The sequence below is a fragment of the Canis aureus genome, chromosome 5 (assembly GCF_053574225.1).
Source record: "Canis aureus isolate CA01 chromosome 5, VMU_Caureus_v.1.0, whole genome shotgun sequence".
NCBI classification, from domain to species: domain Eukaryota; kingdom Metazoa; phylum Chordata; class Mammalia; order Carnivora; family Canidae; genus Canis; species Canis aureus.
The window spans coordinates 75,352,506-75,375,090 of record NC_135615.1 but is presented as its reverse complement, the minus strand read 5'-3'; the positions used below and the strand labels follow the sequence as shown (position 1 = coordinate 75,375,090).

The following is a 22,585-nucleotide window of genomic DNA, read 5'->3' as shown; positions in this document are numbered from 1 at the left end:
AAAGCAGCAACCAGAGCCCCTCCGTTGGACTAAATTAAACCAACAGGCTTTTGATGAGGTAAAACACCTTGCTCAACCCCTGCTCTGGGGCACCCAAATTAGCAATTGCCCTTCTTCCTCTTTGCTCACAAACACAAAGGTAATGCTTTCATAGTTTTGACAGAAAGACCTGGAGACTAACGCAGGTCTTTAGGGCCCTCCAGGCAGCAACCAGACCCAATGGCTGAAGGACTGCCACCCTGCATGAGAGCTCGAGCAGCCACCACTGTTTTGTCAGAAGGCACAGAAGAACCAATCATGAATTCCCCGTTGATCATTTAAGTTCCACGTTTGGTGGAAGCTCTTATCTGCTAGCAAATGATCTTCCTCTGACATTCTCCTGCTGTCAGCTTCAAACATCTCTATCACCAGATGTCACTCTTTAAACCCTGCTACTCTTTTTTTTTTTATTTTATATTTAAGTAATCTCTAAACCCAACTTGGGGCTTGGACTCAACCTAATATCAAGAGCCACACACTCCACTGACTGAGCCAGCCTGGAGCCCCTAAACCCTGCAACTTTTTTGCCTCTTACCTCTGATGAGATTCCTCATGACTATATTACTGCAACTGATCTACTATTGATTTGTGGACTAGATCTTCAAGAAAGCCCTATCAAGGGCAGCCCGAGTGGCTCAGCGGTTTAGCACTGCCTTCAGCCCAGGGTGTGATCCTGGAGACCCAGAATTGAGTCCCACATCAGGTTTCCTGCATGGAGCCTGTTTCTTCCTCTGCATGTGTCTCTGCCTCTCTCTCTCTCTCTCCCTCTCTCTCTCTCTCATGAATAAATAAATAAAATATTAAAAAAGAAAGCCCTATCAAAAATGCTGAATAATTTGGCTCACTAATAGTTCTCATTTAAGGGATAAAACGGGAAGATATCAGGCAGGTTATGCTGTAACCAGCTACAGAAGTTATTGAGGTTAATCCTCTGCGGCTCAATATGTTGACTTGTTTTCTTTTTCCTTTTTTAGTATAGTTGATACATAATGTTATATTAGTTGCAGGTGCACAACATATTGATTCAACAAGTTTACAGGTTTTGCTGTGCTCACCAGAAGTGTAGCCTCCGTCTGTCAGAACCCAAGCCTACTATGGTACCATTGACTATATTCCCTATGTTGTACCTTTCGTTACCGTGATTTATTTGTTCCACATGGAAACTTCAATAGGCTGAACTTTTTGCCTGAACTAGAGCTTGCATTCCAGCAAGAGACACATGTCTGATAGGATATACTGATAGTAGGTATCCCTTTGTGTTGCACATGGTTTTGGTATGCTTTTGAAATAATAGCGATTTTTAACCTTCTCTAGCCAAAAGATTAAAATAGCTTTTATGCGTTATCACTATTAGACTCTGTTCTATTGGCTATAATTAAAAGTCCTGGGCAGTCTGCAAAAAACACGGAGAAAAGCAAAGGCAACCCGTTATGCACTACAGCAAAAGCTGTGGCTTTACAAAGCTGTTCTACACTAAAATTAATGCTAACTTCAACCACTATTGGTGATTTAAAACCAATCATTAAGGATGCTCAACAGAACGCCCACCTTTAAGGAAAAGACAGTCAAATCAAATTGTAAATTTGGCTCGACTATCCCATCTTTGGTCTGGGGCAGATGGATTGCCTGCCCACCCCACCCCCCCGATTGTGCACAGAAAACTCCAAAATTCTTTCATTAAATGACCCACTGGAGCACAGGAAAAACATGATAAATTGGGGGGCTACTTTTTGGAACTCTTTGGAACCCTTCCCACAAAGCTGCATCTAAAATCTATCAACATTTCGCATTTCCCACTGCCTTCAGGATGCTTTGAGGTATGGCAGTTGGATTTTGTCCAGCTGCCACCCTCTCAGGGATGTAAATATGGGTTCGTAATGATTTGTATGCACACCCATTGGGTGGAAGCCTTCCCCTGTCACAGAGCCAGTGCATCAGCAGGAGCCAAGTTATTATTAGGGAACATCACTCCAGATGGGAGAATCCTATGTGAATTGTACAGCAATCAAGGGACCCATTACTGGGCAAATAATTAAGCCAATTTTGATATTTGATCTATTTTACGTTTTCTTTTTTTTAAGATTTTATTTATTTATTCATGAGAGACACACTGAGGCAGAGACATAGAGGGAGAAGCAGGCTCCTCGCAGGGAGCCCAGTGTGGGACTCAATCCCCAGATCCGGGATTACACCCTGTGCCAAAGGCAGATGCTCAACTGATGAGCCACCTAGGCGTCCCATATTTTACATTTTCATTAATACTCGGAATTGGCAGAAAAGACAGATTCTATAATTAAAACTCAACTAGCTAAATTTAGAGAAGCCTTTAACTCACCCCGCCCTAAGGTACTGCCAATTGTATTGTTAAATTTAAGACCCACATCTTTCAAAAAACATAAATTAATGCTCTTTGAGAGCATAACTGGGAGACCTATGAGGTTAAGTTCGGGAATTCATGTACCTTGATTAATTTTTTTTAAAGATTTTATTTATTCATTCATGAGAGACACAGAGAGAGGGGCAGAGACACAAGCAGGCATCATACAGAGAGCCCGACGTGGGACTCGATCCGGGTCTCCAGGATCACGCCCTGGGCTGCAGGCGGCGCCAAACCGCTGCGCCACCAGGGCTGCGCGTACCTTGATTAATTAAAGGAGAAATACTTGAATATCACATAGAGGCTTCAAAGAAAATGCATGCTTGGTAGAAAAGTCCTTCCACAGCATGCTCCCAGGAGGCAGACATCCTATGTCACTACCTCCAACTTGGAGACTCCGTCTATTGGAAAAGAGGTCTCCACAAGTTGCTTTACAGCCTCAATGGAAAAGACCTACAAGGTTACTTTGGAAAAATCCTCGTGCAGTTAAACTCAAAGGCATTGATTCTTGGGTTCATGGTTCTCATTTAAGGAAAGCTCTAATACCTGGTGGGCGGTCCATCCCAATCAGAGAATTAAAACGTATGACATCCCAGAAGCAGAAGCAGAAGCAGATGACATCTTAATAGACAGCTATCCCAAGACTCTGAACCAGGCCTATATATGACAATTTAAATTTTTTTTTCATCATCTTTTATACTCTTTTATTCCTCTTATCCTATGATTGTTATACCAGCTCTACTATCCAAAGTTTTATTCACACATGTAACCCTGATCCTTGCATTTCTGATTGTAGAAATACTTGTTTTAAAATGGAGAGTTTTATGAATACTTAGGTGCCTAAATATTTAATATTTAAGGAAACTTAAAGGCTATGTGACCATTTTATAGGATGATTAAGCTAGTTGAAATATTTGGGATATTACTCCTTCTGATTGGAATTCTCATGACTTTTGATCTTTGACACAAGGCCAGGCTTCTCTGCTGGTGGCAAAATCCCTTCTTTAATCAACCCTGGTTTATTAGAACTGGTTTAGGTTAACAACAGATACAACCTTAAGTCACTTTGCCTCACGTTTGCTCCCAAAGCCCTAGAGCTTTTATGTTAGTTTCCCCGATACAGATGGGCAATAAATCCACAGAAAATTCACACCCCAAGTACAATCATAAAATTTTTAGGAATCATTTAGTTGGCTTTCTGTTTATCCTATGACGTCCAGTCATGGGATGGACACCTGATGGAAATGCCCACTCATTTGCCCAAAATAAAAATCAACCCAACTGTTGAATATGTGAACAGCTTTCCCTCTTTAGCTTGTCAGAATTACCGTGGTGGATATTAGATATTATCACTTCCTAGGGAAGATTGGAAGGCCTCAGAGCAACACATTAAGGAAGAACATGCTGAGAATGGTATCCTTAGTATATCTGACATTAGTAACTCTGATCCAGAAGCCTGGCCTATAGCACATACTATTAATGACACAGGACATAAGTATTCTTTTTCTGTTAACCAAACCATGCAGACAGCCCACCAATTTGTTAGCCAAAAGAATAAAAAAATATGACTGTCAGAACCATGGGTGGCTATACTCAGATTTGGGATGGGTGTATGTTGCTTACCCCAGTATGGACATTTGAACACCCAGGCACCCCTATGTTGTTGGGAACAATAACAAAATCACTCTAAACATAACCAACCCAACTGCACCCAAGATGTGGGATGGATATCTAGAACTTTGGAAGCATTCTGTTATATTGAAGGAAACTGATTGGTTACATTGTCCATATGTTTACTAAGCAGCCCTGAGTGGAACTCAGTGGTTATGTGGCACAGATCATTGGTCATGACTTCTACCTGGATGTTAGATCATTGCACCCTAGGGCTTTCCCTGGGGGTAAGGGAGAATTCATCCCACTGTCTTTGTTCCCTCTGTTGGCCAAGATGTATACTGAAGCTTTACTAAATTTACCCAACAAGCTTTACATGACAGCCAGCAAAAATTATTGTATATTCTCACCCAATGAATCTGCAATCATGTCATCTTTACTAAATCATAGGAGGAAGCAATCCTTGTACATAAGTCATTTTATACCTGTCCAATTGCACCTGTAGGATAAATTCTGAGAAGTGTAACAGTTAAGTCAAAAAGAAAATGCCTCTGTAATTTTTATACATATTGCCAAACTACCCTCCCTAAGGGTTGTACCAATTTTCAGTCCTACATGACCTGTCCATCTGGCCTGGGCTTCCTCAAAGAATGGTGACTGGGTTCAAAAAACAAACATCCCAGGAGAACCACATGGAATCTGTTACCCCTTTTATGACTTAGCCTCAGAAGTCACATCATGTCACTTCCTCCGTAGTCACATATTCAAGGATTAGGGACATAGATCTTATCTCTCCTTAGGAGGTATGCCAATGTCACATTGTAAGAACAGCACATAGGATGGAAGATCTTCTATCATCTTGGAAAATTCAGTTGGCCACACAACTTGTTCTGTTCTTTGTTACTAAATCTATGTAAATATAACTTGAACAAAGAGCTCTTCTAAAATTTCAAAAAATTATGAAATTGTTACCATGTCCCATGAAAAGAATTGTGTTAGATATGTTGTTTGCTCCTTTAGAACCACCTTCCACCAGTGTCCACTCTGTTCTGCACCCACAAGTGCTGGCCCGTGTGTATTGCATCAATAAGCTCTCTTGTTTATTACTCTCTCCTCATTAGATCCTTCCAATTAGCGGCACTTACAGAAGATAAGAAATCTGGGAGAAATGGGATCAGGATATTTATTCCCTGCCTGGATTATGGGTTGGTCGATTTCTTTAGTTACAGCCTCTGCCTGAAGACCCTCTCCTACCCTATCCTTCCCTTACCTCTTTAAGATTAGGGGTAACAGGGATCCCTGGGTGGCACAGCGGTTTAGCACCTGCCTTTGGCCCAGGGCGCGATCCTGGAGACCTGGGATTGAATCCCACGTCGGGCTCCCGGTGCATGGAGCCTCTGCCTCTCTCTCTCTCTCTCTCTGTGTGTGTGACTATGGAGCCTGCTTCTCTCTCTCTCTCTGTTTGTGACTATCATAAATAAATAAAAATTAAAAAAAAAAGATTAGGGGTAGCAATGGCTTTTCCCTGCTGCTAGCCTTCTAGTGAAGAATGCTTCACTTTCTTTTGCTGGTTTCTCTTAACCCAGGCCACAACTTTGTAAACAATCACTTCATTAAACTCTCCTTAATTATTTGACTTCAGTTTGTAGGGCTCTGACAAAATGTTTTGTAGAACCTGTAATTCCAGTGTGATCTTTCTGAAAATAATTATGTCATGGACATTTCTGTATTCCTAAAGAATATAAATACATGTAAGACTCCTCTATCAATTCATCCATGATACAGAAAACAATAAAGGCCTAGATTTGCTGCATTTTTTTTATTTATTTATGATAGTCACAGAGAGAGAGAGACAGAGACATAGGCAGAGGAAGAAGCAGGCTCCATGCACCGGGAGCCCGACGTGGGATTCGATCCCGGGTCTCCAGGATCGCTCCCTGGGCCAAAGGCAGGCGCTAAACCGCTGCACCACCCAGGGATCCTGATTTGCTGCATTAATAGTGGTTTAGAAACTTGCCTCATTTAAATCAGCGGCATTAAACAAAGCAATTCCACACTTGTTTAATTACACTTATGTAAATGTAACAAAGAAGAAAGTATGATGAGCTATAACAGGCAAGTGACCCTTCAGGCAGTGGAGGTTAAGGCTTCCCTGAGGAAAGACATTTAATAAAATCTCAGGCAGGAGAGGGGGGGACATCTAATGCCAACTGGTAAAAGTCAGCAATAACTCATCATTTGCTATGGGTCAGGTACTAGTCACAGATACTTCACCCATATTATCTAATTTATCCCCAAACTACTCTGTTACATAGGTATTGCTTTATTATTTCTTTTTCATAGATGATGAACCAAAGAGCAGACTAGTTAGCAAACAAATAAGAACGATCATACAGTTCATTATTGAATGAGTGAACAGATACATGAAGAATGCTGTTCTGTGCAGAATTTTCCAAAGAAAGTCAAAGCCTCAAATTAATCCAAATCCTCTGCATCACGAAGATACTCAAGATACCAAATAGCCCCCAACCAATTTGTTCCTTCTTTCACTCAACAGTATGAAATTAGTTCATACCCTACACCAGGTACCGTTCGGGCCACAGGAATCCGCTGTGCTCTTGGAGCTCACGTTGACCTGAGCAGGGCGACAATAAACTAAGCGGGGATTAAAACAGGATGAAGTAAACAAACAAACAAACAAAAACAGGATGACGTGATGGTAACTGTGAATCTACCCTGGATTTGAATTCAGAAATCTGAACTCCAAGGTTGGTCAGATGATGAGCACATCTTGAGCTTTGGGTTGCATTTCCACACATTCGGTGGGTTTTTTCCTCCTCTTGGTCCCAAGAGCGCTGACTCCAGGTCTCTGGTTTTACCCGCGCCGCCCAGGTGTCTCTACTCAACGCGCCTGCGCACAGCCCTGGACCAATCGGATACGGCCCAGGGCTGCGACGGGCGGGGATTGGTCCCTTGTCTCCGGGAGAAGCAGAAAGGGGCGGGGTTTTCTCCCGGATACCTGTGGCTACCGCCCAGTCGGGAAAGTTATTTGTCGCCGAAGTCAGAGGGATCGGGCGCTGCCGGGTGATGGCGGCTGGGTCTGAGTCTGGGAATGAGAAGGTGGCGGGCTTCGCCCAGGGGATGGGGTAGGGGCGCCTGCGGCTACGGGCTTGCCTAGACGTGGAGGCGGCGCCAGGGAGGGAGGCACACACGCGTGGGGTCGGGCCGGCGCTGAGGGCTCGACCCGGCGGGGCCGCCCCGACTCCAGCCGGTGCTCCTTGCCCAGGTGCCGGCGAACAGCGCGGAGGGCGGAGAGCAGAGGCGCGAACAGAGGCTGCACCTGAAGCGGGTGAGTAGCCCGCGGGGCCGCGGAGACCTGTGCCCCCGCGGCGGGCGCGACGCGGGAGGGACCACCGAGCCGCACCTGCGCGCCTGACCGACCCCGGAGCTGAAGAAAGGTCTTTCCCGGTGGTTTCCGCCCCAGTAGCACGCTGGAATCCCTCCAGAGTTGATTTTTTGTTTTTTGTTTTTTTAAGATTTTTATTCATGAGAGACACAAGGAGAGAGGCAGAGACACAGGCAGAGGGAGAAGCAGGCTCCATGCGGGGAGCCCGACGCGGGACTCGATCCCAGGACCCCGGGATCACGCCCTGGGCCGAAGGCAAGCGCTGAACCGCTGAGCCACCCGGGGATCCCCCCACTCCAGAACTTTTTAAAAATGCTCGTGCTTAGGCCTCACTTTTAGAATGTCTGATTTAATAATTTCCTGGACCCAGATACTGGTTTTTTTTTGTTTTGTTTTGTTTTGTTTTGTTTAATGCAAGCTCTCCCCACACGCTCAGCTCTAGTGATTCTATCAAACTCTTCTTTTTATGGAGGGGGATACCGCGGGCCAGAAGTGGAAGGGAATGTGTCTGTTGTCACACAGCAAGTTGGCCACTCACTCACTCATCCCAACACCCTCCTCCCCACTTCCCGCCAAGCTCCTAGTGTACCCCAGCCAGTTAGTGTGGATGCAGCAGTCAATACAGTAAGGCCCCTGCCTCAGGTCCAGAACCGGTAATTACACCACAACACGACTCGGTAATTGTATGTTAAAGGGAGGAGCAAAGTGCCTCAAGGACAGAGAAGAAAAAGACAACTAAGGACTAATGGGACAAGTAAGCTCCTTGAAAGATGAGTGAGATATTATCCGACAAGTAAAGGAGACGGGAAGAGGTACCGCAAGAGCATAAGAACAAGTGCAAAGGCAGGAGTCCTCATGAGGGTGGGAGGCCTGCAGGCAGGCAGGGTATGTGTGAGGAGTGCACTTATTTTTATTTGCCCAGAAAAACTCAATCTAAAAGCTGGTACTGTGTGAAGAGTAGGCTGGAATGAAGAAATAATAAAATTCAAACATCACACTTTTGCAGTTTTATTAACAGATCACTGGATGTAGGTAATCAGTAACTGCAAACATCACAAAAAGGGAGAAAATCAGAGATTATGTGTCTCCTGATAGAAGTACATAACACTAGTTTCATATAATACTTGTTAAAAATAAGTATTACCCAAACTGAATGAAACCACTAGATCTAATGAACAGTTTACAAGAAATACAGGGATCAACGGAGCATGTTAAAGGACATCACAGGGAGACAGCTAGCACTTCGGGAAATAGGACACACAGCCTAAGCATTTTCACAGTCCTCAAAAGAGCAGGGGGTTAAAGAGATAGAGAATTAAACTATAGAATAAATAAACCTTAAGAGATATATTGACTAATCACAATATATGGAACTTGTCAGAATTCAAACTGTAAAAATAATAAACACTTGAGACCATCAGGAATATGTGAACATTAGAGGGTATTTGATATTGAGGAATTCATTACTTTGGGAGTGTGATGGTAAATGTATTGTTAGAGATACCAGAAGGGTCCCTGGCTGGCTCAGTCAGTGGAGCATGCAACTCTTGATCACAGGGTTGTGATCAAGCCCCACGATGGGTGTAGAGATTACTTAAAAATAAAATATTTTCTAAATAATTAAAATATTCATAGATAGGAAAAAACAGCCAGAAATCAGAAAAATGTGGTCTTGGCCTAACTCTGCCAGTAACTCCGTGGTCTAAAAACTTTCTCAATTTTATAAGCATAGGTTGGAGGGCAACCCCCGGTGGCTCAGCAGTTTAGCGCCACCTTCAGCCCAGGGTGTGATCCTGGAGACCCAGGATCAAGTTCCGCTTCGGGCTCCCTGCATGGAGCCTGCTTGTCCCTCTACCTGTGTCTCTGCCTCTCTCTCTCATGAATAAATAAATAAAATCTTTATAAAAAAAATAAGCATAGATTGGAGTCCCTCTCCTATCACCTTCACAGTTTATATATGGAACCACCAGTGTTTTTCTTTAAATTGCTATTTAAATTTAATATTACTATTTCAGAAGAGAATTTTAAATTTTATGTCTTTAATCTAGACATTCTCTTTTCATCTTTTCTGTTTCTGGGTTTTGTTTTTGAGTTTTTTGTGTTTTGTTTTGGGTTGGAGGTCATTTTGTTTGATTTGGTTGGAAAAAAAAGATTGCTTTTTTCTATAGTCTTCCACAGTCTGGATTTTGTGGGTTGGTTGCATTCTGATGGTGTCTCCTACCCTGTTTGTTTTTTTTAAAAAAGGTGTTAGGGTGTTCTCCGAAGTATTAAAAACCCATTTGTCACTGAGAATTAATCTTGGATCCAATTTGAATTAAAAGAGAGATGAAAACAGAATCACCTTCTCAGTATGTGAACCAGTATCATCCAGTAGCATCTAAAATCCTCTCCAGTCCCTGGGTACAGTGGATCTCACACTGTGGGAAACCCTGTTTCAATCTAATCCTAAAAAACTTGCTTACATCACACAGCCAGAGAGTAGTCAAGCCCATAAGTCCCTCAGGCCTTCTTACTTCCAAACCATAGCTCTTTCCATTCCTACTACCTGGTTCCTTGAAGATAGTAAAAGAGTATTTAAAGTTACCAGTAGGGCAGCCCCGGTGGCGCAGCGGTTTAGCGCCACCTGCAGCCCGGGGTGTGATCCTGGAGACCCAGGATCGAGTCCCATGTTGGGCTTCCTGCATGGAGCCTGCTTCTCCCTCTGCCTGTGTCTCTGCCTCTCTCTTTGCTCTCTCTGAATGAATAAATAAATAAATCTTAAAAAAAAAAAAGTTACCAGTATAGGTGTTGACCTCCTAATCTCCCCCTCCATAAAATTCTCCCAACATGAATACACAGTAAAATTCTCTACTGGCTCTCCTCTGTTCAGGATAACATCCAAAGGTCTGCTTTGGATGCCTGCCATACAAGAAGACAGGTAATGTCTATTTAGATTTGTTTTCATACCTGTGGTAACAAACTTTATGTGTCCTGGTGGCAGAATGAAGCTCGGAAGTTAAATCACCAGGAAGTTGTGGAGGAAGATAAAAGACTTAAATTACCTGCAAACTGGGAGGCTAAAATAGCTCGTCTGGAATGGGAGCTGCAGGAAGAGGAAAAGAAAAAATTAAGCACAATTCCAGCATCCAGTGATTTCCAGGACTCTGTTGTGTCTTCTCAAGGCAGTCTATGGCATGGTAGATGAGCACACCCGCTCTGGTCTCAGCTGCACCTGAGAGAGTTGTGAGACTGAAATGTGTAAAACACTAAATGCAGTGCTTGGCACATAATTAGAGTAGCATAAGCAATGACTATTAGACTGAGAACCTAAGCCACAGTAACAAAAGCTCCAACAATAAGAAACTGTAATTAGCTCCTGAGCCTCTTATGCATCAGTTTCCCTTTGAACAGCCCTAGTCACCTGGCCTGATCCAGCTTCAGGGGAGGTTAGGAAATGGGCAGCGCTGAGCCTGGAAAAGAGGGGAGAAAGGATTTTAACAAATAGCTAAGGTGCTCACCACTGCTGTTTTTGGTGTCAGTGTTACAGATTCTTACTTCTTACAGATCATAGCAAATTCCACAATTTTCAAGCTAATCAACTTAAACCGTCTGGATAGCAGTCTTTAGGGCTCTTTTGATTTTAAAGGGATCAAAAAATTATATAAGGGTATGAAGCTAATTTTTTTCCCCTCTTTTTAGGAATGTGCAGCAAGAGGGGAGGACTATGGGAAAGTGAAGCTGCTGGAGATCAGTGCAGAAGATGCAGAAAGATGGGAGAGGAAGAAGAGGAGGAAAAACCCTGACTTGGGCTTCTCAGGTAAAACTGGCTTTTACTTTATTGAATGGGCCTGTTAATAACAGGTCTAATAATGCTCCAATATCTAAAATAGTCTGGGTTCTCCTTTTAGATTATGCTGCTGCCCAGTTACGCCAGTATCATCGGCTGACCAAGCAGATCAAACCTGACATGGAAACCTATGAGAGACTGAGAGAAAAACAGTAAGTGTGACTTAATGGTATATTCTTAGTGTGTTACCTGGAAGAACTTGAATTTAAGAGTGCTGAATCTGGAGCTTTGCTTCCTGGCCTTGGGTTCTGGCTCCACCACTTACTAGATGTGTCACACAGTTTTTCTCCATTTCCTCATCTGTATACAGGGAATAATAGTGCTTGCCTCAGAAGATTATGGTAAAGATTAAATGAATTCATTCATACAATGTACTTAATGTTTGGCACATAGTACTGTACGTAGTATCATCATGTTACTGATGTTCCTGTGTCCTTTACCTATGGAGGATATCTACTTTGATCAGGTGCAGTAGGCCGTGCTAAGCTGCACTCGCTCTTCCCCTAAGATAGATAGTGTGCTTAAGGTCACGACTGTTTTAATAGTGATAGTGTAGCAGAGTGGAGAGAGCTCTAAATTATTCCCATGTTCTCATTCAAGCTCTCTCACTGTAGGACTTGGTTGAGTGAGTCCATTAGCCTCTGGTCCTCAGCTGGTGCCTCACTTGGGCCCTGGAGTAGATGATTTCTTAAATACCTTTTGTCAGGTCTGATTTGTTTCTTTGAAATCAAGTATGATCCCAAACATTTCCATTTTGACCACTAAACATTGTCTAGTTCTTACGGTATTGAATCTCTATAATGTTACTTACACCTTGCTCTTTCTCAGTGGAGAAGAGTTCTACCCAACATCCAACAGTCTTCTTCATGGAACACATGTGCCCTCCACAGAGGAAATTGATAGGATGGTCATAGACTTGGAAAAGCAGTAAGTACTATAATGCAACCTTAAGTTTTGGTACTGATTTCATGCCTCATTAACAAAATTAACTTTGGGGACTTCAAGTGCAGCAAGGGGTAGAACACTGGAATTACTAGTTTGAAGAGTGGTCCCATCACCATCACTTATATTTGTTTTGAATAGGGTAACAGGCAGAACCAGCTGTATATATATAAATTCTCTCAAAGTAGGGTTATACATCACTGCCTATATTTCAACATGAACCTGTGTTCCCAATCTTAAGACTAGATCATCTGATAGTACTATTAACTTATAAATTCAGGAAAGTTCACTGAACATATTTCTTTGTAGAATTTTCTCCTAAAGATACTGCTTTCAGTCTTAAGACCAAAAAAGAAAGCAGCTTGGAATTCTGTAATGTTTCTATTACTGATTCTACTCTTAACTATTTGGGCATGTTTTATTATGATCAAAGAAGGTGGCAATTTTGAATTTTGTAAATTTTTTTCTTCCCTCAGAATTGAAAAACGAGACAAGTATAGCCGAAGACATCCTTATAATGATGATGCAGACATTGACTACATTAACGAAAGGAATGCCAAATTCAACAAGAAGGCAGAAAGATTCTATGGGAAATACACAGCTGAAATTAAACAGAATTTGGAAAGAGGAACAGCAGTCTGATCTTCAGGAACTGTTTTGACTGCCAAATTTTAACAGTAAACCAGGACTATTACCTTTCCTTTTATAATTGGTAAAAAAAAAAAAAAGTGTTCTATAACTATGTATTTCCAATGCTTACATATTTATTATTCACTTGTTTCAGAAAAAAAGTCATGTATTTCTGTGTTCAAAGTGTGCTTCACGTATGTACCTGCTGGGCTTAAAATTCCTAGCTACAAACATGTGAGTCATCATCATCCTTAGATTTGTCATGTTTGACTTGACCTAGAGTTGAACTAGGGAGCTTCAGAAATAGAATGCTAAATTGGTACCAATTTTTCTTGTAAGCTATGGTAGGTGGTGAAAGGAAGGGGACAGTGGCTACTGGAAATTCACCCTGGCCAACCCTCTCCAGAAATAGTCACAATTAACAGGTGCTTGCCTATCCCATGCTCTACCCCAGGGCCCAGGTACATTTACAGGGCGAGCACAGAAGGTAAGAAAAAAAAAAAAAAGAAAGCACAGAAGGTAAGAAAAAAAAAAAGAAAGAAACTGATCCTCTAATGACATTTTGTAAATACACCATTTTCAAAAAGCAAATTTCCCTTGGAAGAAACTGTATTCAAACATTTGGCCAAAGTATTATTAAAACTTACATAATACAATTTTTTTAAAAGCCTGAGATTTTAACCTTATTCAACTGTAACTGAAAAATGAGGGCATGTAGTTTGAGTAGTAATCATGGGAAACATGGGACAGAAAACCTGAAAGGAATATCCCATAAAAAGTAAAAGTTATTTGTGCCATATTCTATGAGGACTAGAACTGGGTTCAGTAAGTTGGGCACACCAAGAGGAAGCTCTGATATAGTGAATGCCAGGCTGATTAAGATGGTAACAGAAGTGCCAGTAATAATAATGGTATATTCAATGTACTGTGAATAGGGAAATTTTAATGTACATTCAAATACAGAATGAAGTAGATCTATACATACTAACATGAAACGATGCTCATTTCTAAAGAGTTTTTATAAGGCATAAAAAAAATCCAGCATGTACATCATTCTGTGCATGATTGCCTCGGTGGTAATGGAAACAAGCAGTAATTTTGACTTTTTAAAAATAATTCAAGACAGGGAGCCTGGGTGGTACAGTTGGTTATGTGTCCAACTTTTTATTTTTATTTATTTATGATAGGCACACAGTGAGAGAGAGGCAGAGACATAGGCAGAGAGAGAAGCAGGCTCCATGCAGGGAGCCCGACGTGGGATTCGATCCCGGGTCTCCAGGATCGCGCCCTGGGCCAAAGGCAGGCGCCAAACCACTGCGCCACCCAGGGATCCCTCCCTTTAAGATTTTATTTATTAATGAGAGACACAGAGAGAGAGAGAGGCAGAGACACGGGCAGAGGGAGAAGCAGGCTCCATGCAGGGAGCCCAACCTGGGACTCGATCCCAGGTCTCCAGGATCAGGCCCTGGGATGAAGGCAGCGCTAAACCGCTGAGCCACCCAGGCTGCCTTGTGTCTGACTCTTCGATCTCAACTCACATCATGATCTCAGGGTCCTGGGATGGAGCCCCACAGGCTCTGTGCTCAGTGTGGAATCTGCTGGAGATTCTCCCTCTGCCTCTGCCCCTCCTGCTTGGGCTCTGTGCTCACTGTGGAATCTGCTGGAGATTCTCCCTCTGCCTCTGCCCCTCCTGCTTGGGCTCTAAATAACTTTAAAATAATTCAACACAAATACACACCTATGCTGCCCAGGCTTCTCACAATAATAACTTGGCAGGTTCATTTGTTCCTTCAGTATTTTACACAAAAACATTTAGTACCAGTGTACAAAGGGGAAAAAGGGAAAGATTAGTAAGAATAGGTTTCATAGAGATAATCTGGATATAAAGGAAAAATAGAGGCACCTGGGTGGCTCAGTGAGTGAAGCATCTGCCTTCAGCTCAGGTTATGATCCTGGGGTCCCAGGATCAAGCTCCCTCAGCAGGCAGTCTGCTTCTCCCTCAGCTCCCCGCCCCCCCCCCCACGCTCTCTCTCAAATCTTTTAAAAAATAAAGGAAAAATAGATTTCTCCAGAGGAGAAAAGCACTCAACAACCACTGCTGCTTCAACCAAAAGAGCAGACGTCAGTCTGATTTGAGGACTATTCTGAAGGTGACTGGATGGTCCAATAAGCAATCTGTAATAAGCTCGGTGTAGGAAAGGTTCATTTTGAAGAGCAGAGAGCAAGCACTAGAAAGGAATTCAGGAAATTGATCTTCAGTTAGCAGATGATAGTAATTAAAGGCAGAGTGGAGGAAATTGCCAAGAGCTTGTAGAGGGAGATGCAGGCCAAGGATACAATCCTAACAGTGGGCAAAGGACAAAGCCAGTGTAGAAAATGGAAGGATCAAAGGAAATAAAGGCATGCAAATCCCTAAAAGAAAAATTTGAAGAAGAACTCGAGTGAAAAGCAAGCACTCATAAGACCCAAGTTTTATTTTACTAGAATAATCTTAAAGGTTTTCGGCAAAGAAAAGGGACAGCATGCTGTGGTTGAGTTAGTTTCTCTAGCTTACACCTTAAGAAAAAAAAAACAGTTTTTAACACCTGAACCTATCTAGGGGATGTGCTTTCCAAAATGGTGGCCACCCACTATCGGTGACTACTGGTCACTTGGGAAGTGGCTAGGATCAACTGAGGTATGCTTTAAGTGTAAAATACACAGATATCAATACCTAGTACAAAAAGAATGTAAAATGCCACTAATTTTTTTAGTATTTTATTTGAGAGGGAGAGATTATGAGTGGTGGAGAGAGTCAGAGGGAGAGCGAGGAGACCCCCCGCTGAGCAGGGAGGCTGATGTGGGGGACTTGATCCCAGGACCCTGGGATCACGACCCTAGCCGAAGGCAGACACCCAACTGAGCCACTCAGCCCCAAAATGCCACTAATTCTTCTAATACTGAAATGACATTTTAAATATACTGGGATAAATTTTCACTAATGTTTTACCTTTTTTATGGTTCTCATTTCCACTAATCTCTCGGTACAATCTCTCACCATCAGCACCATCTTCCTATACTGTCCACCACTTCCACAGTAACAGGCTATCACACCTGGGGAACTGCATCCCACTTACGTGATGACAGTCTGGGCTTACACTTATATATCCTGTGTTGAAAAGCTAAACACCAAAGACCTGGACAGACCCAACAGATAAGATCAACTTAGACAAGAAGAGTTTGTACTCAATGAGGCAATTATGAAAAAAGAATATAAACCTCTTTCCAGGACACTAGAGAAAAGGAGCCAAAGGACTAAGAGATGAACGAGGAAATAGGGAAGCCTCAAGCGTGCTAATAGGCTGAAGGAGAAGCTAATGGTGAGGAATGTTGAAGATAAAAACCACTGGAGTATCAGAATTGGTAATTAGCCAGGCCTTTCTTACATAATGAAGGGGTTTGGTTGAAGACTTAACAAGACTTGTCCAATCACTTAGCTGTTAAAGGCTAGTATTCGAATACAGGTCAGAATCAGAGCAAATGCTATTACCAGCAAAATGATGAAAAAGATTGTTACAAATCCTGTTTTTTAAAGATTTATTCATGAGACACAGAGAGAGGGGCAGAGATCTAGGAAGAGGGAGAAGCAGGTTCCCTGTGGTGAGCTTGATGTGGAACTCGATCCCAGGACCACGACCTGAGCCAAAGGCAGATGCTTAACCACAGAGACCCTCAGGTGTCCCTCAAATCCTCACTTACTAGATTTTGCTATAACCAGGCCAGTCTACCAATGTCCTCAGGTCTCCTTAAAATAAAAATGAACCTACCGCATAAACTTTTAAGAGCATGTCCTTCACCTGGTAACTACTGTTAACCTAGATGTAAAAGGGACATGTTCACCCAGAGTAACCCTTTCTTACAGGAAATTTCCCTTATTGTCCATTTAAATTTTTTATAAGGTCAAATTTAATTAGAGCAGCTCGTTCCTATACAAGATTTTAGAATATAATCTATTATCTCTACTTTCCAGTAACACAGCCATTAGCCTTAACACTTCGGAAGCGGCTAGTATGAGAAACTGGATGTAACCACATGTGGCTAGGGACTAGGTTACTGCAAAGTACAGGTAAAATCCTAGACAGCACAGCTTTAACAGCCAAGTAGGTGCCGCCAGAGGACCTTCACTACTGTCTTTTTTACTTAGGAGTTCAGGACCTCTGCCTAGTCATCTATTGATAATCTTATTATCTGAGTGTTTCTTTTCCAATTGTTTGATCTCTAACAGTCTGCCTACCCTGTCCTCTACCTATCATCCCTGTCTACTGGAAATCTATTTCATTATTTTCTAACTTTAAGAGACTACTCAAAGTTGATGGCAAAAGAGAGAACAAGTAGCAAAGAACAACATACTTTAAAAAACTTTTAAAAAGCATAATAGGGACGCCTGGGTGGCTCAGCAGTCAGGCGTCTGCCTTCAGCCCAGGGCGTGATGCTGGGGTCCCAGGATCGAGTCCCCCATCAGGCTCCCTGCATGGAGTCGCCTTCTCCCTCTGCCTACATCTGCCTGTCTCATGAATTAAATAAGTAAAATCTTAAAAAAAAAAAAAAAAAAAAAGGCATAATAAAGAAATACGGACTAAACCTCACAGATTTTAAGTTCAAGAGGCATTTTCATTTCTCCCCCTCTGGCTGAGTTTCCTGCCCTCAAACTTATAGTTTAACTCTTCCAGGATAACACTACACCACAATCCCACAAATTTTAACGAGATCTTCTCAAATTTAAATGAAGATCCACATCAACTGGGAATATTAAGATTCAGGTTCAAATTCAGGTCTAGGGTAGAGACAGAAATTTAGCATTTCTCACAAACTCCAGGTAAGGTCAGTGAACCCTACGCCATCAAGTCCATGGATTTGGATGTGGGATTAGCAAGGCTTTTTTTTTATAACAAGAGACACTTTATGCTTCTTTAAATAAAGACTCGTTACGTTATATATACACAAATTTCACACAAAGTGGCACAAATTTTAAAAAACAAATTTATTAAATATAAACAATCACTGTTTTCTCTTATAAATTTTGCTTTTACATATACACTATTATACAAAACATTTACAAGTGTATGTACAAGACTCCCACCTGTATGAATCCTCTGGTCCATGTGTTATTTCTTATCTATAAGAGAAATCTAAAATGTTAATCTAATATATTAAGGATTTACATATTTATGTATCATCCTTTGGAACTGCAACAATTACCACTAAATGACTCCCACAGATGCAATAATGCTAGGAATACACATCTGCAATAAAGTGCATTTAAGCCAACCTTCTACATTAATTTTTTTTTCAGACAGGTATCCACAGTCCATACGGACTTTTTTTCTTATCTATTTTGGGAGTTCCTGAAGAGGTCTCTTCAGCAGTAGCTTTAGCTGGTTTCTGAAGCATTGGCTTTGCTACAGAATTCTGTAAGAGAAAAAATTCTTAAGTCAGCTATGCAAACACATACACTACTTGAAAATACTTGCTTTTTACAAAATACAGTAAATTTCATTAAAAATTAAAACGTAAAAGAAATCAACCAAATCCAAAGCACTGGCCCACATTTATAACATGATCCAATCAAACTGTAAAACAAAAAAAGTACTAGGGAAAAATCAGACATATGCAAAGTATATGGCAGAAGAGTATTATTTTTTTAAGCCCTTGGCTGATTTTAAAATATTCTGACTATAGGGTTTTCTGAGATGTGCTTTTTTAAATAGTTCAACAAGAGTAATATTTTAAAGAAAAGTGAAATGATCAAATAAAAACTGAATACCAGATACAGATGGAGTCATTATACTGGTCACTTTTAAGAATGGTACAAAAAATTTTGAAAGGTTTGTTCTATCTAAAAGTGGCTTAGTAGACCCAAAATTACCACAAAAACAAGGAGCCTTCCAACAAAAATAAAAGCCCATATAATAATGTTTTAACTCCAGTTTTTGAGTAAACAATACTTAGGTATACGTACATTAGAGCTAAAAGCTATGCTTTTTTGCTGGGAAGACTTTTCACTGGGATTTTTAGTTCCATCTTCTGATAGCTTTTCCGACAACTAAACAGATTAAGAGAAAAAACATTTTCAGAAAACCATTCACCCTTAGTTTACCATACTGTATAAATGCAGCCCAACTGTATATAAATTGTAGAGACACAAATCAAGTTGGATCTAACCACATAGTTAACAGCCTCAACATTAGTATTCCAGCTTTCCCATAACAAAATTGATTCAATAATCGCCTTAAGACACTCTTCCTCATTAAACAGTATTATATTGCCCTGATGTAAATTCAAGTAACTCTGAAAGTAAAGTCATACCAGAAAATAACTAGTTTCAAAGAACTAAGGCACTTGCCACATGGAAACCTAATCATTTGAACCAACTCGACTAAGATCACCAAGATCCTGTTTATTACTAAACACTTAAGCAAAACCCTGGGTATGAATGATAGAACCAATTAAGATGTTTACTACTTAAACAGTAGTAAACTACTGTTTACTACTAAACACTTAAGCAAAAACCCTGGGTCTGAATGATAGAATCAGTTAAGATGTTCTCTAGACAAACCTATCAAACCCATAACTATCATAAAATCTTGGAGACTACGAATTTTATACTTTCTATTTCATATAATTAAGACCACAGTGCAATTTGCCAATGCACATCCTGCACATTTCTGGAGAATTATAATAAACTTATCTGCAAGTGAAGTAGGCCTCTTCTTCTGTAATTTCTCAAAACATCTGGAATATATTGCATATATTATGAAAGGGACATCTGTATCACAGATGCCCCACCATTACAAAGTATTTAGTTTAAAAAAAAATTGTCTTCAGTATCTTATGAAAACAGTACCTATCCCAAATTCTAGCATGCACATGATTCTACCAACAAAAATCTAAACTTTCAGTGTGTGAATGTAAACTTCAAATTAGTTAAACCTCTGATGCTTTTGCCCATGTATCAATTACCAACAGATTTTCTTCATCAATGTCTGGAGACCACATTCATGATTTCTATAAGACAGAAATAAAGCAGATAAACTATACTGTATGCTGAAAAAGAGATTTTGTGGGAACATAATGCTGCAAATGAAAACTACTGATAAAATACTCTGTAAAGGCTGCTTAGAAAAATTTGATAGCTACATAGAAATTGCCAAAATATCACCTACAACTATGAAAATAACTACTACTAAGTCACATAAAAATAAACATCATTAATCTCCCATTTTCATGGGGGGAGAGACCCTTTCTAGAATTATTTTGATCTTAACATATTTTATTTAGGCTTTCCAAGAAGCACTCTAAAATAAATCAAATAAAAATGGCTTATTAGATCTTCCTAACAGTAGTTTTCTGAAGATTTTGTTTGGCTAAACCTACCATACTTACCTCAAACTTTGCACCACTGTTTGGTACAGCTGTTCCACGGTTGGTTTCTCTAGATCCAAGAACAGTTCTGAGACTAGCTGGCAAGTCAAAGTTGGCTGTTCCTAAAGCTTTTGCTGCATTAGCTTTTGCTATTTCTAACAGCTCCATTCGATCTATAAAACAAGACAAAACATTCATTAATCTTTCAGTACGTTTATCCAAAGAACAGTGAATCACAAAGTAAGTTTCTTTTATTTAGACTAACAATTCAAAGACATTGAAGTATTTTCTTTTAGTGGGTAAAATATAGCTGTGATGACAAAAAATTCTTCACCTCATCTTTTTTGCTAAGAAAAACAAGCAAGCATCCCTAAAGAATCTCAACAACTGGTTTTCAATTTGCCTTACCAAAGAGGCCTGAATTTCCTGTTTTCCCTTCCTCTTCAAATGTGTACTCTGAACATCAAGTCCTCTTGTAAAAGATTTTGTATTTGGCACAAACATCACAACTAATTAACCAATACAGACACATTACTAAATCTATTTTCAGACTCCTAAAATACTCCTTTGCATGTCTTTTTCTGTTCTATGATCCTATCCAGTGGTAAAACAAATCACTTGTAAAAAAAAAAAAAAATACTGAAACTGGGGCGCCTGGGTGGCTCAGGTCATGTTCCCAGGTGCCTGGCATTAGAGCCCTGCATGAGGCCCTCTGCTTCTCCCTCTGGCCCCTCCCCTGCCCAGGTGCTCTTTCTGATAAATCTCTAAATAAAACACTGGAACAAAATACAGAAGTTCCAGTAACGTGGTATGGAGGGAAAAAAAACTGTGATCCTCCTCTTTTCTTAAAAGCTTAAGACAGACTACTGAAATCACTAGCAACAGCTAGAAAGGCTCCACTGAGAAGGGCCAGCCACTAGGAAAAAAGGACGTATACCACAATCGGCTTCCAATCCCCAGGAGAAAAGACTGTCCACTTTAAAACTGGGTACCAGGGGATCCCTGGGTGGCTCAGCGATTTAGCGCCTGCCTTTGGCCCAGGGCGTGATCCTGGAGTTCCGGGATCGAGTCCCACGCCGGGCTCCCTGCATGGAGCCTGCTTCTCCCTCTGTGTCTCTGCCTCTCTCTCTCTCTCTGGATCTCTCATGAATAAATAAATCTTTAAAGTAAAACAAAACAAAACTGGGTACCAAATGGAGCGCTTTTAACCGCTCTTAATCTGTCCCTTCCCTCCTTCCTCCCAACGAAACTAGTAAAATTACAGGAACCAAAAGCAATGGAAAGCGCCACACTCCACGGCAACGTTGGTCCCCCCGCGCGCTCGCGTCGTCGCCAGCCACGTCAAAGGGCGAGGCGGCAGCCGACTCACCTTTCTCGCTCAAGCGAAAAGGGGTGGGGCTCCGCGACCGGCTCCGGGACCTGCCCCTCCAACTTCCGCGTTCCTCCGGGTACAGGGTGCGGCCGAAGCCGTAGTAGCGCCGGCCCTGCGGCAGCGCGTAGGCCCGTCGGTAATACAAGCGTCCCCGCGAGCCGGACCGGCTCCGGGAGCGCGGCCGGGACGGCGACCGGCGGTATCTCCCGGTCGCGCCGTAGCGCCGGTCCCGGTACCGGCGGCCGCGGGAGCGCGACCGGCTGCGCGAGTAGGAGCGCGAGTAGCGCCTGTACTTCCTCTGGTGGCGCCTAACGGACCCGGACCTCGACCTGCCCCTCCTCCGGGGCCGGCTCCGACTGCGACTCCGCGACGACGCCCGGCTCGAGCCGCTGGAGCGAGACCGAGAGCTTCCGCTAGACGAGCGGCTCCTGGACGCCGAGGACAGGCGGCCGGACTCGCCCGACCGGGACGTCGAGGGGGACTCCCCGTCCTGAGGCGAGCCGGGCCACAGGTCGTTCACGTAGTGGGACATCTCGGCCCGAGGCTGCAAGCTTCCCTCCGTCAGAGGATCCCTGCCCGGAAACCTGGCGCCTAAAACCTACCGGGGGGCGAGGGGGGCCGGAAGTGAGTCGCGCCGGCGGGCCCCACGCCGACTGCCCGCCCTGCCCGCCGCTCCTTTCCGCGCCGCCACCACCATCGCCCGCCCCCGCCTCAGAGGCCGACCCCGTCACCCGGAAACCTACCGCCACAGGCCGTCGACGCCTCACCGCGAAGGCGAAAGGAAAGGACCCACGGACACCTTCCTTCCGAAGCTGAGGACGAAGAGAGGGTTTCGGAGGCTGCTCTGGAAAAGCGGAGCGTCAACCACCCCCTTCCACCTCTAGCCCCGAAGTGAGGGCGGCGGTAGCCGGGTCGAAAGTACCAGAAGCCGACGCGCAGAGCATGCGCAGAGACGTCGGCGCGGCGGGCGTGGCTCCCCTC

The 22,585-nt window shown here is 42.5% G+C and overlaps 3 protein-coding genes across 5 annotated transcripts in view; 1 reads left to right on the top strand and 2 right to left on the bottom strand.

Moving 5' to 3' along the window:
- LOC144314668 (uncharacterized) overlaps positions 1–7,590 on the bottom strand; it is a 19,729-nt gene extending 12,139 nt beyond the window's left edge. Inside the window, exons 1-2 of the mRNA XM_077899082.1 lie at positions 6,763–7,590; positions 6,603–6,662 (exon numbers count right to left, since the gene is read on the bottom strand). Of these exons, the coding sequence (XP_077755208.1) occupies positions 6,603–6,662; positions 6,763–7,575 (873 nt within the window). The 5' untranslated portion in view covers positions 7,576–7,590. The remainder of the gene's footprint in view (positions 1–6,602; positions 6,663–6,762) is intronic.
- On the top strand, positions 7,190–18,178 carry LOC144314670 (pre-mRNA-splicing factor SYF2). 2 transcript variants are annotated; one of them, XM_077899085.1, is made up of 6 exons: positions 7,190–7,376; positions 10,414–10,609; positions 11,112–11,229; positions 11,321–11,411; positions 12,088–12,186; positions 12,678–18,178. In XM_077899085.1, exons 2-6 carry the CDS (start codon positions 10,607–10,609, stop codon positions 12,841–12,843), a joined length of 477 nt encoding a protein of 158 aa, XP_077755211.1. In that variant the 5' UTR covers positions 7,190–7,376; positions 10,414–10,606; the 3' UTR covers positions 12,844–18,178. The 2 variants fall into 2 exon arrangements, with proteins under 2 accessions (XP_077755211.1, XP_077755210.1); XM_077899084.1 differs by having other exon boundaries at positions 7,564–10,609.
- On the bottom strand, positions 17,837–22,585 carry RSRP1 (arginine and serine rich protein 1). Of its 2 annotated transcripts, none has more exons than XM_077899083.1 (5): positions 22,348–22,571; positions 21,602–22,202; positions 20,254–20,405; positions 18,830–18,913; positions 17,837–18,279 (listed from the first exon to the last, which is right to left on the bottom strand). In XM_077899083.1, exons 2-5 carry the CDS (start codon positions 22,134–22,136, stop codon positions 18,160–18,162), a joined length of 891 nt encoding a protein of 296 aa, XP_077755209.1. In that variant the 5' UTR covers positions 22,137–22,202; positions 22,348–22,571; the 3' UTR covers positions 17,837–18,159. The 2 variants fall into 2 exon arrangements, 1 of the variants encoding a protein (XP_077755209.1); XR_013380514.1 differs by having other exon boundaries at positions 18,225–18,279; positions 19,831–20,405; positions 22,348–22,585.

Bases quoted from the DNA above. Each gene is read 5' to 3' on its own strand.
- RSRP1 (XM_077899083.1), bottom strand. From the start codon at position 22,136: ATGTCCCACTACGTGAACGACCTGTGGCCCGGCTCGCCTCAGGACGGG. The intron at 18,914-20,253 runs GTAAGTATGGTA...TAATCTGTTTAG, and splicing joins ACAGTGGTGCAAAGTTTGAG to TTGTCGGAAAAGCTATCAGA. The intron at 18,280-18,829 runs GTACGTATACCT...TTTCTCTTACAG, and splicing joins GCATAGCTTTTAGCTCTAAT to AATTCTGTAGCAAAGCCAAT.
- LOC144314670 (XM_077899085.1), top strand. The intron at 11,230-11,320 runs GTAAAACTGGCT...TTCTCCTTTTAG, and splicing joins CCCTGACTTGGGCTTCTCAG to ATTATGCTGCTGCCCAGTTA. The intron at 12,187-12,677 runs GTAAGTACTATA...TTCTTCCCTCAG, and splicing joins GTCATAGACTTGGAAAAGCA to AATTGAAAAACGAGACAAGT.